This window comes from Pseudopipra pipra, chromosome W (assembly GCF_036250125.1).
Source record: "Pseudopipra pipra isolate bDixPip1 chromosome W, bDixPip1.hap1, whole genome shotgun sequence".
Lineage (NCBI taxonomy): Eukaryota > Metazoa > Chordata > Aves > Passeriformes > Pipridae > Pseudopipra > Pseudopipra pipra.
In genome coordinates, this window is record NC_087580.1 from 23,949,518 (window position 1) to 23,974,250 (window position 24,733).

The following is a 24,733-nucleotide window of genomic DNA, read 5'->3' on the forward strand; positions in this document are numbered from 1 at the left end:
GGAACAAGGAGGGATTGCTGGTATGTGGAGAATCTGCATGGGAATGGTTGCTTTGAGTTAAAGCATTACATTAAAATAAATGTGGGTGTCTCAATGATTTGTTTGGGTTTTAAATGAGAATATTTAATTTTTCTGTATATTTATGTTATGAAGTTGGTAGATTAGAAAACAATCATAGTGACTTTTCTCTCATGCAAACTTTAATTGGATCTTGGAACTTTTGAATGAAAACCTCTATGAGGCAGATAAAACTCACAGGAAAATGGCACAAATACTGTGGGAAAACATGAAAAGTATTAGGATGACATGTTTGTGTGAATTCAGTTTTTTCTCTTGAAAAAATGCCCTGTGCTTGTCCCTTGGCTAATTGGATACTTGATGTTTTCTGACCTGCTGTTGTCATCGGTGACACCTCAGAGTTTAAGAAGACTTCTCAATGGGTGTTGTAAGGGCTCAGGAATCCAAGGGACAGAGCAGCAAGGTCGGGAATGTTGGATTATCAGTGACTCTTCCAGAAGTTATAAAAACCTGACCTGTTCAGGAAAATCAGGTACCATGGGGAGATCACCCTCTTTGAACCACTTTCTTCTCTGGATGACTGAAAACTGCAGGACACACTGGCACTGCTTGCATTAACCTGTCTTTTAGCACAGTTAGGAACCCTGGTTACTGTTGCACAAACTGTTGCTTCCCCGTCCTGCTAAAATGCCCCCTGGATGCATCAGAGCCACTGGATTCCCTGGAAGAGAGAAGCCTGGTTTACTTCCAGTGGGATTCACCCCTCACCATGCAAAGGTGAGTGATTCAGATCTTGGACAGTCTCCCAGATCTCTGTGTGCTGACAGAGCACCAGGGGATGAGCTCCCACATGTGAGGAGAGCTGGGATTAATCTCTCTCACCAAGGTCTAAGAACTGAGCCATGCCTTGCCTTGCTTTGTTTGGATTGCTTCTCCTTGCCTTGCTTTGTTTGGATTGCTTCTCCTTGCCTTGCCTTGCCTTGCCTTGCTTCCCCATTTTCATCACCCTCCTCCTTTTTCACCCTCTTTCTTCTCAGTGTTCTTACATTAAATGCATCTCTTCAAGATCTGGACAAGGAATGTAAGCCAGACTGTTCTGCAAGGGGCAGACACTGCAGCCACAGGGCCTGTGCTTCCCGGTGTTCCTGCTCATCTACCTGGTGGTGCTGGCAGGGAACAGCCTGGTTGCCTCCTCACTGTGCTGGACTCCAGCCTGCACAGCCCCACGTGCTTCTCCTGAGGAACTTGTCCTTCCTGCAGGTCTGCTACACCTCTGTCACTGCCCAAAATGCTGGTGTGTCTCCTGAGGGCAGATGGCAGGATCTCCTTCCCTGGCTGTGCTGCCCAGCTGTATTTCCTGGTTCTGCTGGGCAGCACCCAAAGCCTTCTCCTGGCTGCCATGGCCTACGAGTGCTCCATGGCCAGTGCCACCCCCTGCCCTGTGCCCTGGCCATGAGCAGGGGCTCTGCACCAGGCTGCTGCTGGGCTCCTGGGGGGCTGTGGCACCAGTGCAGGTAGGACAGACCTACCAGCTCTTCCCTTTGCCCTTCTGTGCATCCCGTGACCTTCCTCACTTCTCCTGGGACGTCCCCCCGCTGCTGGACCTGGCCTGTGCAGACACGTTCTGGAACCAAGTGGGGCTGCACACCATCACCCTGGGTTTTGTAATCCTCCCCTTCTGCTTGATAGTTCTGTCTTACATTAAAATCATCAGGGCAATTCTGAAAACCCCCTCAGTTCTGGGCAGGCACAAAGCCTTTTCCACTTGCTCGGGGTGCTGACACTCTTCTATGGCTCAGCCACAGTCGTCTACTTAAAGGGACACTCGAGGGATTCTGGAGATCCTGACAAATACTCTGCCCTGTTTGACACAGTTGTGACTCCCATGTTTAACCCTCTCATCTATAGCCTGAACAATAAGGAAGTGAGAATGGCCTTGAAGAGACTCCTATGGACAAAGTGATCCTACAGAGGGTGTAAAATGGTCCCAAATGCTACAAGTCCCACTGGGGTATGTGGTTGCCTGAACAAAGCATCCCATATTTGCTCCAACAAAACCACGTGTCCAGCCTGGCTTTCCTCCTTCTCCAGGAGGGGAACGGTGTCCTGAGGCATTCCTGTTATGTCCTGCCCTGCCATGACATCTTTGTCCTCCAGAGCACCTTCAGTGCCCCAAAAGAGTTCAATGCCAAGAGCTCCTTCCAGCTGGGTCTGACCAATGTAATGTTAAGGGGAAACAGTGCAATTGTGGTCAGTCATCAGTGAGCCCCAGAGGTGACACAGCCCATGAGAGGTGACTCCCCTTGGGTTTTACAAATCCTTTGCTGGGCCTCATGGCCTATGGAGTGTCCCTGTGTGGAATTAGCTTAAAAAGCTAAAGGATATGAAGGGCACCTTGCCCTGCTATGAAATCTTGCACTGAGTTCTGTAAGGCTTGAGTAACTTGGCATACAGAATAAAAAAAAATTATAATTATTAAAAACCCACCAAGGGGACAGTTCAGCACCAGAACAGGGTCCCAGAGACCTGTGGACTTTCCATCTGTCATGGTTTAGCAATGTCAGCCAGACACTCAGCACTGCACAGTCGCTCACTCCCTCCCCACCACAGGGATGGGGGAGAGAATCAGAAGGGTAGAAGTGACAAAACCCCTGGGTTGAGTCAAAGACGTGCACACGTGCAAGGCCAAACCAGGAATTCATCCCCAGCTTCCCACGGACAGGCAGGTGTTCAGCACCTCCAGGAGAGCGGGGCCCCGTCCCGAGTAACGGTGACCTGGGCAGACAAACACCATCACTCCAAAGCTCCCCCCTACACACCCTGAGTGTGATGTCCATGATCTGGAGCAGACCTTGGCTCAGGGGGGTCACCTGGCCCAGGTGTGTCTCCTCCCACCCTCCCACGCACCCCCAGCTCCCTCCCCAGCGTGGCTGTACCAGGGGCAGGAAAAGCCTTGGAGCTGTGCAAGTGCTGCCCAGCAACAACAAAACTGTCGGTGTAGAGTCGTGACCGTCGATAAAGACACAAAGAGTCTGGTTGTGTGCAGAAAAGATGTCTCTCTTTATTTTCTCATCTGTCTTTTTATACCCCTTGCTAGCAGCAAGCAGTAACCTTATTTTAGGTAAGCAAGCAACAGCATTTTCATTGGCTAGGATCAATTGGTGATACATTTGACAAAGCTCAAGGTCTTATTGCAGTTCAACATCCAAGGCCTACCAACTTTACAGTCTGCCTTTGTTTTCCCCATTAGGGCCATGTACTGACTTCCTTATGAACAAGGATACACCCGAAAGCTTCCCCAGTCAATATCTTCATCCTGAGAGCCAATAGACCCACTATTAACCCCTTCAGAAGGGCCTGTGAGGTCCCTTCTCTCAGCAGGAGCTGATGGCTCAGCCCATGACTCATGGCTGGGCCAGGGACTCTCCAGCTACTCCTGCCCTGGCCTGTGACAGCCCAGCACAAGCCTCTATGGTTTAAAGACGCCCTGCTGTGTTACAATGGCCTCTGGATTCAGTGAGGTTCCGCAGTGTCCCAGGGCTCCCCTGATTCCATGAGGCCCCGCATGTCCCAGTGACCACTTGCTTCCATGTGTTTCTGCAGTTGCCCAGGATTCCTTTTGTTCCATGAGGCCTCACATGTCACAAAGGTCCCTTGATTCCAGGAGGTTCCACAGTGTCCCAAGGGTCCCTTGAGCTCCGTGGGGCTCTTTGACATCCCGTGACCTGCCGGCTCTTTAGGAGCCCTGAGAACTTCACCAGGGGGAAGTGCCGGATTCTGCCCTGGGATGGGGCAACCCCGCCTGGACGGACAGACTGGGAAGGAGAGGCTGGAAAGCAGGGCCGGGAAAGGGCCCTGGGGGTGCTGGTGGGTGGCCAGTTGGCCCTGGGTCAGCAGTGCCCTGGCAGCCAGGAGGGCCAAGCCTGTCCTGGGGGCATCAGGCCCAGCATGGCCGGCCGGGCCAGGGAGGGGATTGTCCCGCTCTGCTCTGCCCTGGGGCGGCCTCACCTGCACCATTGGGGCAGTTTGGGGGGACACAATGGAAGGGAGAGATTGAGCCATTGGAGAGTGTCCAAAGGAGGGCAACCAAGATGGGGAAGGGCCTTGGGGGGAAGGTGTGTGAGGACACTGAGGGCACTTGGTGTGTTCAGCTGGAGGAGACTGAGGGGAGACCTCACTGCAGGTCCAACTTCCTGGGGAGGGGCAGAGGAGGGGCAGGCCCTGAGCTCTGCTCTGGGGGGAGCAGAGACAGGACACAGGGAATGGCCTGGAATTGTGTCAGGGAAGGGTCAGGTTGGATTTTAGAAAGAGGTTCTTCCCCCAGAGGGTGTTTGGGCACTGACCAGGCTCCCCAGGGCAGTGGGCACAGCACCAAGGCTGACAGAGCTCAAGAAGTGTTTGGATGATCCTCTCAGGCCCATGGTGTGACCCTTGGGGATGGTCCTGTGCAGGGCTAAGGGTTGGACTGGATGATCCTTGTGGGTCCCTTCCAACTCATCCTGTTCTGTCATTCTGTGATTATCAACCCTGTGTTCAGCACAAACCAAAACACAGCTCTGCACCAGCCACGGGGAAGAAATTTAACTGTACTCCCTCTGAAACCATCACACTCTTTATCAGCTCTCCCAGAAACATCCCCCAGTTCATTTGCCACCTGGAACCAGTGACTCTGAGTTCCTGCTTCCCCAGCCCCAGGGATGGTCTCCTTGTCTGCTCATTCCTTTACCCTCTCTTCTCAGTGATGGCATTTTAACAAGACAAGCCCCTGGAATAATGTACTTCTAAGTCTTCAATTCTTTTGTGGTTAATTAGACAGATCTCAGAAGTGCATTCCAAGTGAAAACATGTATTAATAAAACCATGAGAAAAGGTGTCTTTTTTGTGGCCTGTTTACTTTTTCCCTGTTGATGTCAGCAATCCCTAGTCCATATTGATCCTGGGCAAATCCTAATTCAGTCTGAGTAGATAAGAAAATCAAGAGCCTTTATGTCTGACAATCCATCAGACTTTATCCCTATCCCCACCCCACCATTCCCTCATCAAACCCCTGGCACTCAAAGCAGCCTTGGGCAAATCTGAGCTCCCTCCACTCAAGGCTGGACCTGCAGGTTTCAGCTCCTTGGCACCAACTCTCACCTGCTTGGCTTGGAGAAAGAGCTGCCCGAGACACAGAGGGATGTTCATTTATTGCCAGCAAACAAAACCAAAGGAAGGCACAGTTCAATAAAAACCAAAAGTCCTTCTCCTGTTGTATATTAAGTCCACACTGCCTCTATTGAAGTCCACTTTGCACAGTAGATAGTCTCATCTCTTCCAGCTCAAAGCACAGGTCCAGTCCCTAAGCTGGGACAACCAGAAAGCTGTTCTCATTTCCTGATCAGTCCTACTCTGCTCAGGAAAGGAATCTCAGACAAAAGGTTATTGCAGGTTCATTTCTGTCACTCAAATCCAATAGGAGACTCCCCATTTAGGCTAAGTCTCTGGGACACACAAGATGGGGGCTACTGAAGGAGGAGGGAATGGAAACAGGACTCTTTTTTTTTAAGAAAACATCAGAAGCATACAAAATGAAAAACTGTACATAAGGAAAGACCTCATTGTTCATGGGAGTTCTGGCACACAGTGGGAGTGTCATTCAGCAAACAATATTCTACAATTCAACATCACGGACTGTTCTGACCCAAAAATCAAATCCCCTTGAGGGACACAGAGTGTTTCCCCATCCCTCTGCATCATCCACCAAGTGCACCCAAGTCCTTGAGCAGAAACAATCCCATGGGTGGGTTTGCCTTTGCTTAAGGCAGGACTAATCCAAACTGTCCTCCCCAACATATTCCTCATATGGACCACAGGGATTTTATCCCCTTCAATGGTACGGAGAGGTTCTTTTTGGGCAGGGCCGGTTCAACTGGTAGAGTTACCTAACTAGGTTTGTGTGATGCCTTAAAGCTTTCCAGATATTTTTTTCTTTTTCGATTTTAAAAGTAGTTGTGTAGCGAATGTAGATGTTAATGTAGCTGTATTATATGACACCCTTTAGCATAGCAGTTTACACAGACCCAACCCAATTGCCCCATTTGATATCAAACTTTCCAAATTCCTTTAGCATGTTTAAACGTCTTTTCAAGGTAGAATTGTAGAAAAACACCTCTACTGAACAACATCACACCCTAGGCCTGGACAACAAGATCCCACAAGAGACAAAGCAACCTTCAAGCCCAGAACTTTGGAGGTGCTCCAAGGACTGTACGTGCTGTGAAGAAGATAAAGATGAGGAAGAAGGGGTCCCAAAGACCCCAAACCCAATTCCCCAAGGGGCTGTTGGGGGGCAGAACTGGGCAGAACCGGGGGGTGGAGAGTTCTGGCATTGGAGGAACCATCTTCTAAAACTGTAGAACCATTGCCTGGGAGGGCGCGTCGTGTGTGTTCCCCTGGGCCTGTGGGCCTGATTAAAGGACCTGCTCTTTTGAGCTGATCTTGGACACTGAACTGGCCTGGAGTTTTCTCTCTTGAGCTTACAGGATTAACTAACTGGGTGGCTTTTGCTAAATGCACATCCCAAGGTTTGAAGGTCCCACTGCCCATTGCTTTCCAGGTGGTTTTGAACAGTCCACTCTACCATTCCACTTTCCCAGAGGCTGGTGCCTGACAGGGAATATGATCCATCCACTCCATGCCGAGCTCTCTGGTCCAGGTGTGCCCAAGGTTGTTTTGGAAAAGAGTCCTGCTGTCCAACCCCAGTGTTTCTGGAGGGCCGTGTCTCCACAGGACTTGCTTTTCCAGGCCCAGGATGGTGTTGTGGGCAGTGGTGGGAGGCACAGGGGGTGTCTCCTGCCATCCAGGGGTTGTGTCCACCATGGTCAGCACGTAGAGCTTGCCTTGGTGGGTTTGGGGAGTGTGCTGGGATCAATCTGCCAGGCCTGCCCACATCTCTAGTTCAGCCATCATCCCCCACCCCACAGGGGCTTTACCCTCTTGGCCTCTTTGATGGCAGCACATGTTTCCCAGGTCTGGAGAACCTGGCAGTTGGTGTCCATGGTTAAATGCAGCCCTGGATCACAAGCCCAGCTGGATGTTGCAGCTCTTCCCTGAGGCCCTGAGGTGTCCTGGGCCCAGCGAGCCAGGAATAATTCCCCCTTGTGTTGCCAGTCCAGCTCTACCTGAGACACTTTCATCTGGTCAGTCCCATCCCCCTGTCCCTTGTTGGATGTCACTCAGGAGCCCAACTCTTGGCTCCCTGTGCATCTCCAGGATGGACTTTCACAGCCAACCTCTCGACCCGGGTGGCAGGAGGGCCTACCCTGAGAAGGCCTAAAATGCCATCAGACAGTGCCAACAGTGCCAGCTCTCATGCAAGCTGTCTGTGAGATCTGAGAGTTACTGGTGGCACCCTGGGAATGGTGTTGAATGATGCTCAAACCAGCCTGGTTCACCCAACTCCAAACACACATCCTGCTTTTGGAAGTTGGATGGGACAGAGAAGCTGCTCACTGGCCTGTCCATTTGTGAGGAGCAGTCAATCCCTTCCTACTAGAGAAGTCCAGTCCCCTTTCATCCAGGCAGGTTCTTCTAACACAGCCCTTCTTGGGGTAGATGTGTGGAGATTCCTGCCTTGGGTGGGGACGCCCTCCAAGGACACTCCTCAAGGCTGAGCAAAAGAAATCTCCCCATGACCATTAGTCTGGGTGAGTTACATCAGATTATGCAATAATTATTTCTTTTGGCTAGCTTTAATATAATTGTTTTAATAAATGCTTCAATATAGTGCACTATCCTATTTTATACTATACTACTAGTAGTTTTAACCTTTGTATAGTGTAGTCAATAATTCTGATTTATATCTTTTGTCTGGTCATTTGTAAGAATAAATGATTCATTTTATAGAAATATTCTCATTTTGCCAATCATTAAAACCTGTGGGAAAAAAGTGGTTCAATCACACTTCTGTAATTCCTTAACTTTAATTTGTTGACAAAATCTGAGGCAAAGATTGGATCCCTTATTTCCTGAGGCTCCGCAGTGGGACGATGGCTCCTTGATTCCATGAGGTTGCACTGTTTCCCAGCGTTCTTTGGCTCCAGAAGGCCCTGCAGTGTGACAATGGCCCACTGACTCCATCATTTTCCCCAGTGTCACAATGGACCCTTGATTCCATGAGGTTCCCCAGTGTCACAATGGTCCCTTTGACTCCAGAAGGCCTTGCAGAATCAGAATGGCCCCTGGATTCTGTGAGGTTCCACAAGGTCACAATGGACCCCTGATTCCATGAGATTCCGCAATGTCCCGTTGGTTCCCTTTGGTTCCAAAAGGTTCTGGGATGTCACTCTGGCCCCTGGATTCCCTGATGTTCCACAAAGTCCCGGGGTCCTTTTGATTCCATGAGGTTCCACAGTGTCCCATGTTCCCTTTGGTTCCAGGAGGCCCCAGTGTATTCCAATGGCCCCTGGATTCCAGGAGATTCCACAGTGTCCTGGGCTTCCCTTGTCTCCCTGACTTTTGGCAGTGTCCAGGGTCCCTTTGTTCCCAGGAGGTTCCTTCGTTTCCATCAGGCCCTGCCACCTCCCAGACTCCCTTTGGTTCCATGAGGTGCTGCAGGGTCACAATGTCCCCTTGATTCCAGGAGGTTCCACCATGTCCCAGGGTTCCTTTGGTTCCAGGGGGTTCCACAGTGACAAAACTCCCTGCTTCTTATCCTTCCAACATTTGTGGGCCCATTCTCTCCCTGCCTGGGATGGAGCCCCATTGTGTTTGTGCAGGAATGGATCCATGGCCATCCTGCCACTGCCCCAATTGAATGCTGCACAAACGTCACTGCAGGCCCGACCCTGGATGCAGGAACAGTCTGGGAACTCCAGGCCTGCTGACATTCAGCAGAGCCAGTCGGGGTCCCAAAGAGCACAAGGGATTGACTGCAACCCCTGCAGGTCTCTGGCATTGCTGGGGACAAAGGCAGGAACTGCCAGGAGCTCTGCAGAGCCCTGACAGTGCCACTGCAATCCCAAGCTGCATTGCCCGGGGCAACCCTCAGCACAGCCAAGGCCACAACCGTTCCTGAAAGGTGTCCCTTCTGGGCAGGGCCAGGGGGACAAACCCCTCCATCTGTCCCTGCACATGCTGGGTCCAATTCTCATCCCCCACTTAGGGGCAAAGTCAGGCTACATTGGGTGTTTAGCTTTGCATTTGCTTCACTCTTTTGTGCTTCCAACACACCCCCCCCCCAGTCTGGGCAGAGTCTGGCCCCCCAAGAACACAAGACCTGACTATTTGTGGCTCCCACTGCAGTGGTTGGAACTTGGGCCACAATCTGTGCCAGGAGCAGAGAGGTCCCTCCCCACAGAAACTTCTTGGCAATGGAGTTCTTAAGAAAAGGGGACAGGCTGTGGGGATCACTTGCAGGGCACAGCCAGGGACGTGTCTTGACCAGCCTCCTGTTTAACAAGACCAGCCTTTTCAGCCTCTTTTCTCTCTCTTTTCTCACACTTGTTCCTCCACAAACCGCTGTGATCCCACCCTTCCCCTTCCTTTCGTTCTTTCCTCGACATCCCATGGCAAGTCTTGCTCAGTCCCCAAATGTGCTTTCTTGTTGCCCATCATAAGTCTCAGACCCTGAGCATGAAAACCCCACCCACATTTGTGAGGTCATCCTGGGAGGTTCTGCCATTGACCCACTTTGGTGAAGCCTTCACACAGATATTTTGGAACTCTCTTTGAATTATTTTTTTACCTTTTGGGCTTAGAAGGGTTTCTCCAAAAACATGGCAGTTCATGTCCTCATAAATGGAAATTCTTTGGAGAAGGAGTTTGGGACTGAAAGTATCCCAGAAATATTTTGCTTGGAAAAGAGCTAAATGGTCATCTGGTCCAAGTCCCTGGATGTGGGCAGTGACATCTTTTACTAATTGAGGTTACTCACTTTCCCTGACCTTGGATGAATGCAGGGATGGGACATCCACTTCTCTAGAAACCTGTTCCAGTTCTTGCTGCCCTCATTATTAAATATTTCTTCCTATTATAAATATAAAACTCTTCTCTTTCAGTTTAAAGCCATTGACCCGTGTTCTGCCACTACAGACCTTGGTAAAACATATCCCTGTGTTTTCCTTAGACTATGAGCACCATGTGTTCATCTGCAAACACCTTGGAGAGTACCCAGGGATCTCCCAAGAAAAGATTTGGAGGCCTCAAGCCCATGACCACTCTGTAGGGACTAAGGAGCTCTGGGCTCCATGGTGTGGAGACTGAGGACAGTACAGGAGTAGCCAGAGAGGGCTTGAAGGGTGGATCCTTTTGTCGTAGCAGGAGACAGCAACAGAAATAAAGAAATAATGCCAAGTGCAGCTGGGGAGGTCCAGACTGGAAACAAAGAGAAAGGAGTTTCACTCTGAGAGCAATGGTGTGATGCAACACATCACCCAGAAGGAGTCTGGGTCAACCCAAGGCTTTGTGTGTGCAGGAAGAGCCAGGGAGGACGCAGAGATGTCAGTGCAGGAAGGTGCCAGCCAGGTGGGGCAGCCGGGGGGATGACGACAGCCTGCAGGGAAAGGGGCAGGGCATGGACACCGTAGGACAGCCTGGGCTGGAGAGGAGACAGGGAGGGGGAGAAGCTGAAAGGCCCTGACACAGCCACCTCCTGCAGGCCTTTGGCCAGGGCTGCTGTCTGTGCCCCTGATGCCAGGAGGAGGGGAGTGCCCCTTGCAGCCCTGGGGCCTCATGGCCTCCTTGTCCCTGCTCAGCAGCCTGGCAGGTGCCACCCCATGGGCCTGCCCTTGGCATTGCACATCCCACATCCCAGTGCCCCAGGAAGGGCCCTGAGGAATGAGGCAGGGACAGGATCTGCCTTCCCAGGGGCTGGGGGTCAGAGCTTGGCCCGTTGGATTAAGGAAACAAGTCAAGGTTTCTTCAGCATCAGAGCCACCTTTCCCTTGCTTGTCCATCCTTGGCATCACTGTCTGCTGATTTCTGCTCTAACTGGAACCTGGGGACACGTTCTCAGTTGTGTCCCTCAGTGAGACTCATTAGCACTACAAGAAACTTCAGTGTTTCAATCTCACTTTGACTTTTTGAAAAGTTGTTTGAACTTCCTCTCAGGGACTGAGTCTCATGTAAACAACCCCAAACCCCCCGAGGTTCATTAAATGCCTGGGGCTGTTGCTGTGCTGCTGAGCTGGGCTGGGCTCCTGGCACACAGGGAGCTCCTGGCAAGCAAGAAGAGCTTCAAAGAGACAGCTCTGCCCAGGAGCAGCTCCTCTGCACAGCCCAGCAGGGCTGAGGGCACTGCCAGGGCAGCTCAGGGACCCCAGCAGGGCACAGACAGAGCTTCAAGGGGCTCAGCACTGGCAGGATGGCTGAGAGCTCCCTGCAGGAGGAACCTTGGCAGAGCTGCACACGGTGAGTCTGTGGCTGCAGGGCAATGCAGGGGCAGCTCCTGGAGGCATCTCCTAAAGCTGGCCCAGCCCCAGCTGATGGGATGGGTGAGCAGGGGCTGTTTTGGGGCAGTTTGGAAGAGCTGTGAAGCCGGGGGTGCAGCCAGGGGTGCCCAGGGCTGTGGGGCAGAGCAGGGTCCTGCAGCCCAGGGCGCTGTGCTGGGCAGGGACTCTGCTGCCTGCCAGGGGCAGCTCTCAGCCGGCCCGGGGAGCTGCTCCCAGGGCTGGGGCACAAGGGCTGTGGGCAAGGAGCAACCCTTGGGAGGGCAGGAAAGGACTCTTCACGTGTTTAGAGTAGGTTGCAGGTTGTGAGGGCTGCTCACAGCTCCAGATCATTGCAGAACATTTCTCAGAGGAGTTTTAAGAAAGCACAGCAAGTCATGGGATATCTCAAAGTGAAGGATCCTGTACTTTCCATCTTCAAATACGTGTTTTCTAGGCAGGAAATTGGTCCTAAAAATTTATCTCACAGTTCAGGCGGAGGTACTGAAACTGCAAATCTATTCCTCCTAGAGGAGAAGAGACCAGGCAGTATCAGAAATCCCCACACCTGTGCCTTACATGTAGCTCTGGGTCACTTTTCCAGCCTCCTCAGGGTTGCTCTGACGTTGCCATCAGAGCCTGCACAGCCAGAGACTCCCCTGGGCAACACTGCATTGCTGGGCTGGAACAGAGATAATTACCAAAGCTGCCCTTTTAAACAGTGCTGCCCTGCACTCATCAGACTGTAGGTATTTGGGTTTATTACAAATTAATTTGCATGTGAAGTTATGTTCAGGCAGCACGAGGGAAAGCACAGGGCAGATGGGAACAGATGGAGGGACACTGCAGCTCTCCTGGCTCTGCACTGAGCTACAGAGAGCTGAGCTGTTTGTCCTCTCCTGTTTAAAGTCTTGTTACATTTTCCATCATAAAAATGAGGCTTTGTACTCCTAACAAGAGCAGGTACCAGATGCAACCATCAAAAATAATAAACACAGTCAACATTATTTAAAGGACATGCTAAGCCTTTCCACGTCTTGAGAGTGGAGACTGAACTTTTCCATTAAAGGTGGATGATGCCTGACATCCCTTGGGACTGTTTGATGCCGTCACAGACCAGCTCCATGTCCCCACTGGAGAAGGGGAAAACTGAGCCCTTGGCAGCACATGGGCAGAGCTCCTGTTCCTCACAGCACCCTCAGCCACCACAAACAAGGGAAAGGAAAAGCGTTTCAGTTCAGGGGATTTCTGTGAGAAATAAAGTGGCTTTGCTTGACAGAGTCTGTCTTAACTTCTCCCTGTCCTTTCCTGTTTCTCAACAGTGTCCCTGTGCTGGGAAGCAGCAAATGTGCAACAGCAGCTCCATGGCCCAGTTCCTCCTCCTGGCATTGGCAGACAGGCGGGAGCTGCAGCTCCTGCACTTCTGGCTCTTCCTGGCCATCTCCCTGGCTGCCCTCCTGGCCAACGGCCTCATCCTCAGCGCCGTAGCCTGCGACCACCACCTGCACACCCCCATGGGCTTCTTCCTGCTCAACCTCTCCCTCACAGACCTGGGCTGCATCTGCACCACTGTCCCCAAAGCCATGCACAATTCCCTCTGGGGCACCACAACCATCTCCTACAAGGGATGTGCTGCACAGCTCTTTTTCTTTTTCTTCTTCCTTGGAGCAGAGTTTTCCCTCCTCACCATCATGTGCTACGACCGCTACGTTGCCATCTGCAAACCCCTGCACTACGGGACCCTCCTGGGCAGCAGAGCTTGTGCCCACATGGCAGCAGCTGCCTGGGCCACTGGTTTTATCAATTCTCTGCTGCACACAGCCAATACATTTTCCCTGCCCCTGTGCCAGGGCAATGCCCTGGGCCAGTTCTTCTGTGAAATCCCCCCCATCCTCAAGCTCTCCTGCTCACACTCCTATGTCAGGGAACTTGGGCTCATTGGGGTTAGTGCCTCTTTAGGACTTGGTTGTTTTGTTTTCATTGTTTTCTCCTATGTGCAGATCTTCAGGGCTGTGCTGAGGATCCCTTCTCAGCAGGGGCAGCACAAAGCCTTTTCCACGTGCCTCCCTCACCTGGCCGTGGTCTCTCTGTTTATCAGCACCTCATTCTTTGCCTACCTGAAGCCCCCCTCCGTCTCCTCCCCATCCCTGGATCTGGCCCTGTCAGTTCTGTACTCAGTGGTGCCTCCAGCACTGAACCCCCTCATCTACAGCCTCAGGAACCAGGAGCTCAAGGATGCCCTGAGGAAACTGATGACTGGATGCTTCTCAGGAGTAACAACCTGCCTTATTCCTTCTGCAGAACACTCATTGTGTAACCCTTTACTGGCCTAGCCTGCCTTCTAAAGCTTTTGAGAGTGGCAGCAGGGGAGTTTTCCTATATTTCTTCTTCTTTTAATGTTGTTAACACGGAAATTTATTCTTCATCCCTTACCTAATTCACTCTCTACCTCTTTGTTTTGACCCACAATTGTGTAAATGAGGAATCATTCTCTGTGTGCATTTAAACAAAATAAAAGTTCCTGCAGCAACTTCTTTGTGAAATATCCTGCCTTTGTTATTCTGTACATGAGGAATCACAGTCTCTGAGTATAATAAAGGACTTGAATTCTTTTTTCCTGATTCTCCCTCCAAGAACTTCCCTGAAGCTGGAGGGCAGTGCCTGTGTGCAGAGGAGAAGGGGCAAAGAGTCCTGGTACAGGAGCACTGCCAGGGAGCAGCAGCTCTTGGGCTTTTCAGAGATGCTCTTTTTCCACTGCCTCCCTCTCCTTTCTGCTCCTTGCCCAAGGCCTGAGTGCTCTGGCAGCTCAGTCACTGCTGTGTCAGTCCTGTGACCATGGGCAGGGACAGGCCCTGGGCACTGCTGGCACAGAGCTGGGCTCCTTAACATCATTTCCATCAGGAAAGGGGATCCCCCTGGGCAGTTCCCGAAGACTTTGTTCTTTCTGAAAGAACAAGGCCAAGGAATAGACTCTGCAAAGTCTCATTGCTTTGCTTGTTTCCCCATTCAGTCCCTGCAGTGAGAGAAGTGACTCACTGGGGTACTTGAGGGACTGAGGGCTGGTTCAGATGTTCTGTGCTGGTGGCCAGTGGCAAAGGGTCTCCAAGTCACCTCCCTGGGGCTCTTCAGCTTGTGGTGGCTCTGATGGAGGTGAGGACTTGTCTGTAGGAACTCAGGAAGTGCAGGAGAGCACAGAGGATCTGCAGGGACAGCCTGTCCCATCCAGTCAGCAGGGAATGGAGCCCTGGAGCAGAATCCTGCCCAGGGTGGAGTTACCAGAGATCAAGTACTAAATGTCCCTGTGAACTGGTACAGGAGAGTTCTGCAACCCCAGGGGATGCAGCAGGAACAGGGAAAGGACTCTGGCCAGTGACTCGTCTGACCCACAGTGAACTCCCCTTGTGCCTCCCCAGCTCAGGGGGGGCTGTACCAGAGCCAGGGGTGGCTTTCCAGGAGGGTGTCCTGAAGAACTCTCCAGCCCACAGGCTGCATGGAGTGGAGCCCTGCCCTGCCCTTTGTGCCATTGGAAACAGCCCATGGTCCTGCCCAGCCTTGTTCTTGGCTACTGAGCCTTCCAGGACTATGGCAGAGGGTGGAGAGGAGTGATCCCCATCCCGCTGGGTCTGCTCCCCACCCTGACCAGCATGGCCAGTGCAGGCTCAGCCCAGGGGGCCACAGCCCCTCCCTGTGCAGAGCAGCACCTCCAACTCAGGGCCCTGCAGGAATCCCAGGCTGGGATCTGCAACTGGCCAAGGCAGCCTGGACACACTGACCTGGGCAAAGGGATGTCCCTGCAGAAGAGCAAGGCAGCATTTCTGGGCCTGCAGAGAGGAATCCATGACACAGAGAAACCTCTTTCTGCAGCCCCCCTGGGGACAGGCTGCTCTGTCCCTGGGCCAGGACTCTGGGCTGGGCTGGGCAGAGGGGCTGGCACTGAGGGGCACAGTCAGGCTGTGCTGGGCATCTCCTGGAGGTGACACCAGGGCTCCTGCAGTTTCCCTGACCTCCATTTCCTCCTGCCATGCTGAGTGTCCAGCCCCTGAGCTGATGGGGATGCTGAGACTCCTCTCTGTGCCCCAGGAGCTGCTGTGCCCTTCAGAGGGGCTGGGGCTGTGGGGGGAGTGCCCAGAGCTCTGCAGCACCCTGGGCTGGGCACTGCTGTGGGGCCAGACCAGACTGGGCTGCTCCCCCAGTTGACCTCTCTAATGAAACCACTTCTAATTTTCTCCTGAAGAACCATGAGAATATGTGTTGTGTCCTGAGCACTAAACTGGAACTGTGGGATAATAGAAAAGGTTTTGGTGTCAGGGATATTGGGAAGGCTGGGCAGTGTCACTGGGAGACTTCTCCCAAACCCTTGGAAAGGCCAGAGCCAGCCCAGAGCTTCCTGGGGCCTTGGCAAAGGCAGACATGGAACCAGTCTGCAAACAGGGCAGCAAGGAGGGTTGGCAGAGTTCCACACTGCTCAGGTTCAGCAGGGAAGGGGATAGGGCAAGTCCTGCTGCAACCATTGCCAGGCATGGGAAGGACAAGGCAGGGATTGCAGAACCCCTATGGGAGGGAAAAGAAGGGGATGTTGTGTCCCCAGACTTCAGCAAGGCCTTTGACATGGTCTCCTGTGGTCTCCTTAGAGCCAGACTGGACTGAGAGCTGGACTGGACAAGTGAAACGTGGTGGGTGGGAAGTTGAATGACTGGTGAGGCTCAAAAGTCATGGCACAAATTCCTCTTGGCAGCAACTCCCAGGTGACATCCATCAGGGACCAGCCCTTGACCATTCCTATGGAACATCTTTATTATGTCTCTGGATGATGGGATGAAATGCACTTTCCACTCCTTTGTGGATGAGGCCAAGTTGCAGCGAGTCTGTGAGAAACCTCGTCTAGTTAATGGTGACTTGTACCAAAAATGTGGTCAAGATGACTGAGTTGGATAAACTTGTCCTGCCATCAGGTGCCCAGCAAGGCCCACGACAATGAAGGAAAAAGTCATGGGCCAGAGGAAAGGAAATCCAAAAGGGGAACAAAAAGACCAAACACAACCAGACCAAATCCAACCAAACACGGAATGAAAGAATATGCTGAGTTGGAAGGGACCCACAAGTATCGTCCAGTCCAACCCCTACCCTGCACAGGACCATCCCCAAGGGTCACACCATGAGCCTGAGAGGATCATCCAAACACTTCTTGAGCTCTGTCAGCCTTGGTGCTGTGCCCACTGCCCTGGGGAGCCTGGTCAGTGCCCAACCACCCCCTGGGGGAACAATCTTTTTCTAAGATCCAACCTGACCCTCCCCTGGCACAACTCCAGGCCATTCCCTCAGTCCTGTCCCTGGTCCCCCCAGAGCAGAGCTCAGGGCCTGCCCCTCCTCTGCCCCTCCCCAGGAAGTTGGACCTGCAGTGAGGTCTCCCCTCAGTCTCCTCCAGCTGAACACACCAAGTGCCCTCAGTGTCCTCACACGCCTTCCCCCCAAGGCCCTTCCCCATCTTCCTTGCCCTCCTTTGGACACTCTCCAATGGCTCAATCTCTCCCTTCCATTGTGTCCCCCCAAACTGCCCCAGTGGTGCAGGTGAGGCCGCCCCAGGGCAGAGCAGAGCGGGACAATCCCCTCCCTGGCCCGACCGGCCATGCTGGGCCTGATGCCCCCAGGACAGGCTTGGCCCTCCTGGCTGCCAGGGCACTGCTGACCCAGGGCCAACTGGCCACCCACCAGCACCCCCAGGGCCCTTTCCCGGCCCTGCTTTCCAGCCTCTCCTTCCCAGTCTGTCCGTCCATGCGGGGTTGCCCCATCCCAGGGCAGAATCCGGCACTTCCCCCTGGTGAAGTTCTCAGGACTCCTAAAGAGCCAGGAGGTCACGGGATGTCCCAGGGCTCTATGGTCACCTTGCTGGTGTCATGCTGAGGAATCTTCTGGAATCAAAAGACCACTGTGACCCTGCAGGGTCATATGGAGTCAAGGGGCCATTGTGACACTGGAAACTCATGGAATGAAGGGACCACTATTACACTGCTGAACCTTTTGGAATCAAAGGACATTGTGACCCTGCAGGGCCTTATGGAGCTGAAGGGGCCATTGTGAAACTGTCAAACCTCACAGAATCAAAGGCCCACTGAGACAATGCAGGTTCTCAATGAACCAAAGGTAATATGGGAAGCACAGAAACTCACTGCATCGAGAGGTCATTGTGACACTGCAGGGCCGCATGGAACCTTGTCTGTTGGGAAACACAAAGGGATTGGTGGGAGTGTTTCCCTGACAACAAGGAGAATTTGGGAGAGGGACCTTTCCACACCCAGCTATTGATGTGTCCACACATCTCTGCCTGGGTGTGGGTGTGAATTGACTGTGGGGTGAATGTTGTTCTTGTGAATCTATAATTCAGTCACTGTTAAAATTGTAGCAAATGCTATTGAATCACTTGATAACTGTTGAACTGGTTAATAATTAAATGCTACTAATCTCATTTGCTCCCTTATTTTTGGATCCAAATCCTTTATGTCCTGACCCTCTTGTATCCCAAGGCTCTGTGTAAATCATTTCCTTTCATAAAAAAAATATATTTTTCATGATGTCCACTTTAAAATCTTCCTTTTTGGCTAAACTACAAAACAACTCTAATTAGTTGTTGATGTCTTGGAGACGTGAAGACAATTAAAGGAAGACAAAGAAATTGTTTTTCAGTGTTTTAATGAGCCCCACGGTGTGTTTAGAGATGAGTCCCTCATCCTCACGTACTGAGAGAAGATTGAAGCAGCTGCTGAAGAAGTCAGAAGCCAAACTGCAAGTGCCTTGAAGCATTGCTGGGCCCCACTGAGGGCAGGCACTGCCAAAGCCTCCCCAGGGACTCCTTGGAGCAGCTCCTTGGAGGCCAGGAGTGCAGGCAGACAAAGGCTCTGGGCAGGCCCCTGCAATGCTGAGCAAAGCCTGCCTTGGTTTTGTGGAGCACAAAGGCCAAGGCCTGAGCCCCAGGCCCTGGCCCAGCAGATCCTGTCCCTCCCGGCTGGCTCAGGGCTGTTTGGGGGCACTGGGATGGGAGGGGAAGGAACAACAAAGGCCCAAAACTGGGCAACCCCTGCCAGGTTCCTGAGGGAGGGGCGAGGCAGAACCCAAGGGCAGAACCTGCCAGGAAAGTGGCTTGTGGTGTCCTGAGTGGCAGAGGCAGCTGCCAGAGGCAAGGGGACAAAGGCCTGGGTGCCTTTGGGCCTTGCAGCCCTGCCAGAGCCCTTGGCCATCTCTCCTGCAGGCTGTCCTGCCCTGGCCCTGCTGCTGCTCTGGCCTTGCAGGCTGCACACACCCCTCCTGCTTTCCCACCCCCTCCCAGCAGCATTTCTAGACCCTCCCTGATGGCTCTGCACCAGCTGTGGCTGTTCCCTGGAACACAAAGCCATGGGCTGATCCTGACTCCCTCTGGGTGACCTTTTGCAGCACAAGGGTCCCCATTGAGTGACATTTATTTTTCCTTTCCTTCAGTCCAACCTTCCATGATACTCTTTGTGGAGATTTCATCCTATTTCCAATATGGAGAAAAGCTCCATCCTGTCAGATCTCCTCTAGACCCTCTCCAGTTCTTCCTCATTCCTCCACAATGGGGAACCTCACAGACAGACAGACCAGTCCAGATGTGGTGACACCAGAGCTGAGTCCAGGGGGGTGACAACTCCCTTGTCTGGGTGCCCACACCCCCCCAAGGCAGCCCCATGTGCAGATGGCCTTAAATCAAGGGGCCATTCTGATTCTTTGTAAAGTCACAGAATCAAGTGGCACCGTGACACTGCAGGGCCTCCTGGAACCAAAGGAATGCAGGGACACTGTGGAATCTCATGGAACCAAGGGACCATTCTGATATGCGGAGTCTCTTTGGAACCAAATGAACCCTGAGACATCTCAGACCTTCATGGAACCAAGGGGCCACTGTGCCTCCCCAGAACTCCATGGAATCAAGCAGAGCCGCTGCCTCCCCTCTGCCGCCGCACGGACCGGAGTCGCCGGCTCTGCCCCGCTTGGACACCTCTGGGGTCAGCGTGTTCTTGGGCAGCACAACTGATCTCAGACCAGAGGGTTTCCCAGATTTTGCTTTGTCCCCTCTTTCCACTGTTTTTTTTTCTTGTTCTTTGTTCATTCAGGAGGAAAAGGGGGAAGGGAGGCACGTGTTGATCCCTGTTTTTACTTGTTTACAAAAGGGAGTTGGGGCGGGGGGAGAGAGGAGGCAATTTCTCTCTCTGCTGTTGCTTTGAATTGTCCTGTTGGTATTGCTGGTTTTGCTGCCATATTTCTTGTCAGTAAATTGCTATTTTTTCACTTTTACCACCTTGTATTTTTTTCTCCCTGTATCAGAGGGGAAAAAAAGAGGAGTGAATTCATTTTATTGGAGTTCCCACCCCAATAAGTGTCTTTAAACCAGGACAGGTTGCTCAAGGGCTCCCTGAAATTTGGCATCATTCACAAAGGACTTGAAAATACGTTTTGTCCCATTGTACAGAGAGACCTTGTACCTGCCCATGCTGGGCAGGAGCTGCCCCAGGATGGCAGCTCTGAAGCACTCCCAGGATGTCCCTGGGAACAGGAGGGGAAGAATGGATCTGAAAATGGAACCTGGAAAGCAGAGAGCAGGAGTGTCATGGGGACACTGCAGGAGAGTTGCAGCCCTGGAGCAAAGTGACAGAAGAAGTGACCCAGTCCATGCAGTGGCCTCAGAAGATCCCACAGCATCCTGGAGATGCTGGAAGGGAACCCAGCTCTGCTTCACAAGTTCCCAGGGCCTGTCCCTGCCTGTGCTCCAAGGGCTTCCACCCCCCAGGACTGTGCTCAGAGAGCACTCAGGCCTTACAGCGAGAAAGGGGCTCAGGAGGACAGTGTGGGAGTGGCAAGAGAGCAGCTCTGCAAAGACCAAGCCCTGCTGCTCCCTGGCAGTGCTGCTGGGCTGGGATTATTGTCCCCTTCCCCTTTGCAAATACCCCCTGTCCTGCAGTGTGCTGTCCTTTAGGAACATCTGAGAAGAAGGGTCTTGGACAAAGAAGGCACTGCAGGGTCCTTTATTTTGTTTAAATACTCAGAGAGCACAATTCATCATTTTTACATCTCTGGGTCAAATTCAATGGGTAGACACTAAAATAGAAGGCAGATGCATAATAATATTTGATTGCAGAGAAAATTATTGCAAGAAGAATCCAATGACCTCCATGAAAAACCTGAGCAGGAAGGCTGGACCATTAGTGAGTCCCATTCTCAATGCTATGAACCAGAACACAGGCACTTTATTGCTCCTGAAAAGCATCCAGTCATCATTTTCCTCAGGGCATCCTTGAGCTCCTGGTTCCTCAGGCTGTAGATGAAGGGGTTCAGTGCTGGAGGAACCACTGAGTACAGAACTGATAGTGCCAGATCCAGGGATGGGGAGGAGATGGAGGGGGGCTTCAGGTAGCCAAATGCAGCAGTGCTGAGGAACAGGGAGAGCACGGCCAGGTGAGGGAGGCACGTGGAAAAGGCTTTGTGCCTTCCCTGCTCAGAGGGGATCCTCAGCACAGCCCTGAAGATCTGCACATAGGAGAAAACAATGAAAACAAAACAACCAAACACTAAATAGGCACTAACCCCAATGAGACCAAGCTCCCTGAGGTAGCCTGAGTGTGAGCAGGAGAGCTTGAGGATGGGGGGGATTTCACAGAAGAACTGGCCCAGGGCATTGCCCTGGCACAGGGGCAGGGAAAATGTATTGGCTGTGTGCAGCAGAGCATTGAGAAAGCCAGTGGCCCAGGCAGCTGCTGCCATGTGGGCACAAGCTCTGCTGCCCAGGAGGGTCCCGTAGTGCAGGGGTTTGCAGATGGCAACGTAGCGGTCGTAGCACATGATGGTGAGGAGGGAAAACTCTGATGAGAAGAAGAACATAAAGAAAAAGAGCTGTGCAGCACATCCCATGTAGGAGATGGTTGTGGTGTTATGGAGGGAATTGTGCATGGCTTTGGGGACAGTGGTGCAGATGCAGCCCAGGTCTGTGAGGGAGAGGTTGAGCAGGAAGAAGCCCATGGGGGTGTGCAGGTGGTGGTCGCAGGCTACGGCGCTGAGGATGAGGCCGTTGGCCAGGAGGGCAGCCAGGGAGATGCCCAGGAAGAGCCAGAAGTGCAGGAGCTGCAGCTCCCGCCTGTCTGCCAATGCCAGGAGGAGGAACTGGGCCATGGAGCTGCTGTTGGACATTTGCTCCTTCCCCAGGGTATTTTGATCTGTTGAGGAGGAAAAGTCACTGCTGAGTTAGACCAGGCTTCTGCAGCCAAACATTACCCGTCTCAGCCACCCCACTCTCAGGCTCTCTCTCCTCTCTCAGCCCTCCCTGCAGCTCCCTCCCCTGAGCTCTGCCTTTTGCTGCCTGAGGGGACCATTGGAAGCAGGAACTCTGGGATGGGCTCCCAAGGACTCCTTCTTGCTCTGCTGAGAGAGGGAACTTGGAATGCAGGGTGATCTCAAATTAAATGTACTCGTGATACATCCAAGAGCTTCTCAGCTTTGCTGTTTGCAATTTGCCCAAATGAAGGACTGAGCTGAGGGAATTCTTTGGATTTGTTCACCCACTTGCACCTGCCACACTTAGGAGTGGTTGAAATCCCTGACATTTCTATTGCACTGCAGGTCAAGTCTTGTGGGTTCTGAGGGGCACAGGGACGGTCCCTTAGTGCAGAGAGAAGAGCTGCTCTGCCCATCAGTCCTGGGCACAGCTGCCCTGTGCTGGCAGCTTGGAGCTGGAGGAGCATCACACTCAACTGTTCCCCTCCAAAGAAACTGCCCAGAGATCCAGGAATCCATGTCCAAAGAACAGACTGACACACTCCTCACCTTTTCATCTCTCCCCTCCCAGAGTGAGACACAAAATGCTCCTTGCAGCTGCCCAGAGCATTTGCATGGATTTAGCACTGAGGAGTTTTCTCCATGGGGATCCTGTGCAGCACAGAGATACTGTGGCAGAGCTGTGCCCTTCTGGAGGGCACCTGCAGCCCTGTAGGACACCCAGGGAAACAGCTGAATACCCTGAAGGTGCCTGGAGGGCACTTGGCTCCCACAGACACATCCCCACAGCAGCACCCAAAGGGTTTGGGTCTGGACAGGAATCTGCCCCCTCCCCCCCCCCCCAAATCCCACACTGGCTCAGAAAACCCAATGGTGAGAACAGGGACAGCCCAGGCAGCAGGAGATGGCAGGGAGATGCCACAGTGCTGCTGCCAAGGGAGGAGGGACACAGAGAGACAGCTGGAAATCAGGGCCCTGTCCTTGCCTGGGCTCTGGCTGCTGCAGGGCAATGCACAGCCCAGCCCCCGTGGGCCTGAGGGCACAGGCTCTGCTTAGGCTGGGAAAGGAGCCCAGGCAGGAGCTGCTCAGGGAAGGGGTCTGTGCCACAGGGACAGCAGGGAGGGGCCCACATCCCCCTGCCCAGCCCTTGTGGCAGCAGCTGCCTCTCCCTGCCTGCCTGTCTCTGGGTGAGGAGCTGTTCCTGCCAGCAGCCCCTGCCTGTGCCCAGCTCAGCTCCCTGCCAGTGCTGCCAGAGCCATCCCCAGCCCAGTGCCCAGGGGCAGCTCTGCCTGGGCAGGGGCTGCAGAGCAGATCCCAGACCCCCTGCGGTGGCTGGGAAGGGGGAGGTGTTCTGGGGGGATGTGCTTCCTGAGAAGGGGCCCTGGAAATGGAGGAGGTGGAGCTGAAGCTGTGAGGAGCCCTGAGCCTGCAGCTGAAGGGCCCTGCCCAGCCCTGCCCTGCCCTGAGGGGTCACTCCTTCCACCCACCCCTTCTCCCTGCAGGGCCATGGCAGCTCCTTGGCCGGGCTGAGAGCTGCCCCTGGCAGGCAGCAGAGTCCCTGCCCCAGCACACAGAGCCCTGGGGGCAGGACCCTGCTCTGCCCCACAGCCCTGGGCACCCCTGGCTGCACCCCCACCTTCCCACCCCACAGCCAGCCCTGCCACAGGGAACCTTCTGGCCCTGGGCCTCTGAGGGGGCAGCAGCAAGTCCTGCTCTGCAGCAGCTTCTCCTGCTGCACCCCAGCAAATCCAGCAGAGCCATCCTGACAGCTCCTGCCACTGCTGCCATTTGGCAGCTGGCAGAGGCACCTGCAGGAACTCACCTGCACTGCTCTGCAGCCACAGCCTGACCGTGGCAAAGGGCTGGCAAGGTTCCTGCCCTGAGAAGCTCTGCCCTGTCCTCCCACCCCAGGATCCCTTGAACCTCCTGCTCCCTTCTCCTCTCTGCCCTTGCTGCCTGCAGCTCCTGCCCTGCTCTGCCATATGGCCACTTCCCCTGCACTGCAGCAACTGGGAGAGTCCTGCTGAAAGATCCTGGAAGCTGTGGGATGTGCCAGCTTGAGGAGATGCCTCCAGAAAGGCAAGTTGAACTTTCCTACAGCCAGAGAATTCTTCCTTCAAATCCTGGGAAGGTTTCTCCTGTAGTGAGAGCTCAGTCACCTCCCAGCCCAGGCTGCCTCTCATCTCTCTGCCTTCTCTCCTGTGCCCTGGGTGCTGCAGGCGGTGCCCTCATCCCTGCTGGGCTGTGCAGAGGAGCTGCTCCTGGACAGAGCTGTCTCTTTGAAGCTCTTCTTGCTTGCCAGGAGCTCCCTGTGTGCCAGGAGCCCGGCCCAGCTCAGCAGCACAGCAACAGCCCCAGGCATTTCATGACCCTCAGGGGGGTTGATGTTGTTTACATGAGACTCAGTCCCTGAGAGGAAGTTCAAACAACTTTTCAACAAATCAAAGTGAGATGGAAACACTGAAGTTTCTTGTAATACTAATGAGTCTCACTGAGGGACACAACTGAGAAAGTGTCCCCAGGTTCCAGTTAGAGCAGAAATCTGCAGACAGTGATGACAAGGATGGACAAGCAGGGGAAAGGTGGCTCTGATGCTGAGAAAACCTGGATGTGTTTCATTAATTCACTGGGCCAAGCCCTGACCCTCAGCCCCTGGGAAGGCAGATCCTGTCCCTGCCTCATTCCTCAGGGCTCTTCCTGGGGCACAGGGATGTGGAATGTGCAATGCCAAGAGCAGGACCATGGGGTGGCACCTGCCAGGCTGCTGAGCAGGGACAAGGAGGCCATGAGGCCCCAGGGCTGCAAGGGGCACTCCCCTCCTCCTGGCATCAGGGGCACAGACAGCAGCCCTGGCCAAAGGCCTGCAGAAGGTGGCTCTGTCAGGGCCTTTCAGCTTCTCCCCCTCCCTGTCTCCTCTCCAGCCCAGGCTGTCCTACGGTGTCCATGCCCTGCCCCTTTCCCTGCAGGCTGTCGTCATCCCCCCGGCTGCCCCACCTGGCTGGCACCTTCCTGCACTGACATCTCTGCGTCCTCCC

The 24,733-nt window shown here is 53.4% G+C and overlaps 2 protein-coding genes across 2 annotated transcripts; one reads left to right on the forward strand and one right to left on the reverse strand.

The window, feature by feature from the left end:
• Positions 1-12,731: 12,731 nt before the first annotated feature.
• On the forward strand, positions 12,732-13,756 carry LOC135406379 (olfactory receptor 14J1-like). Its single transcript, XM_064640780.1, has one exon. The coding sequence runs from the start codon at positions 12,770-12,772 to the stop codon at positions 13,754-13,756; it is 987 nt and encodes a 328-aa protein (XP_064496850.1). The 5' UTR covers positions 12,732-12,769.
• Positions 13,757-20,654: 6,898 nt separating this feature from the next.
• On the reverse strand, positions 20,655-21,269 carry LOC135406380 (olfactory receptor 14J1-like). The gene has a single exon (XM_064640781.1). It carries the CDS (start codon positions 21,267-21,269, stop codon positions 20,655-20,657), a length of 615 nt encoding a protein of 204 aa, XP_064496851.1.
• Positions 21,270-24,733: the final 3,464 nt, after the last annotated feature.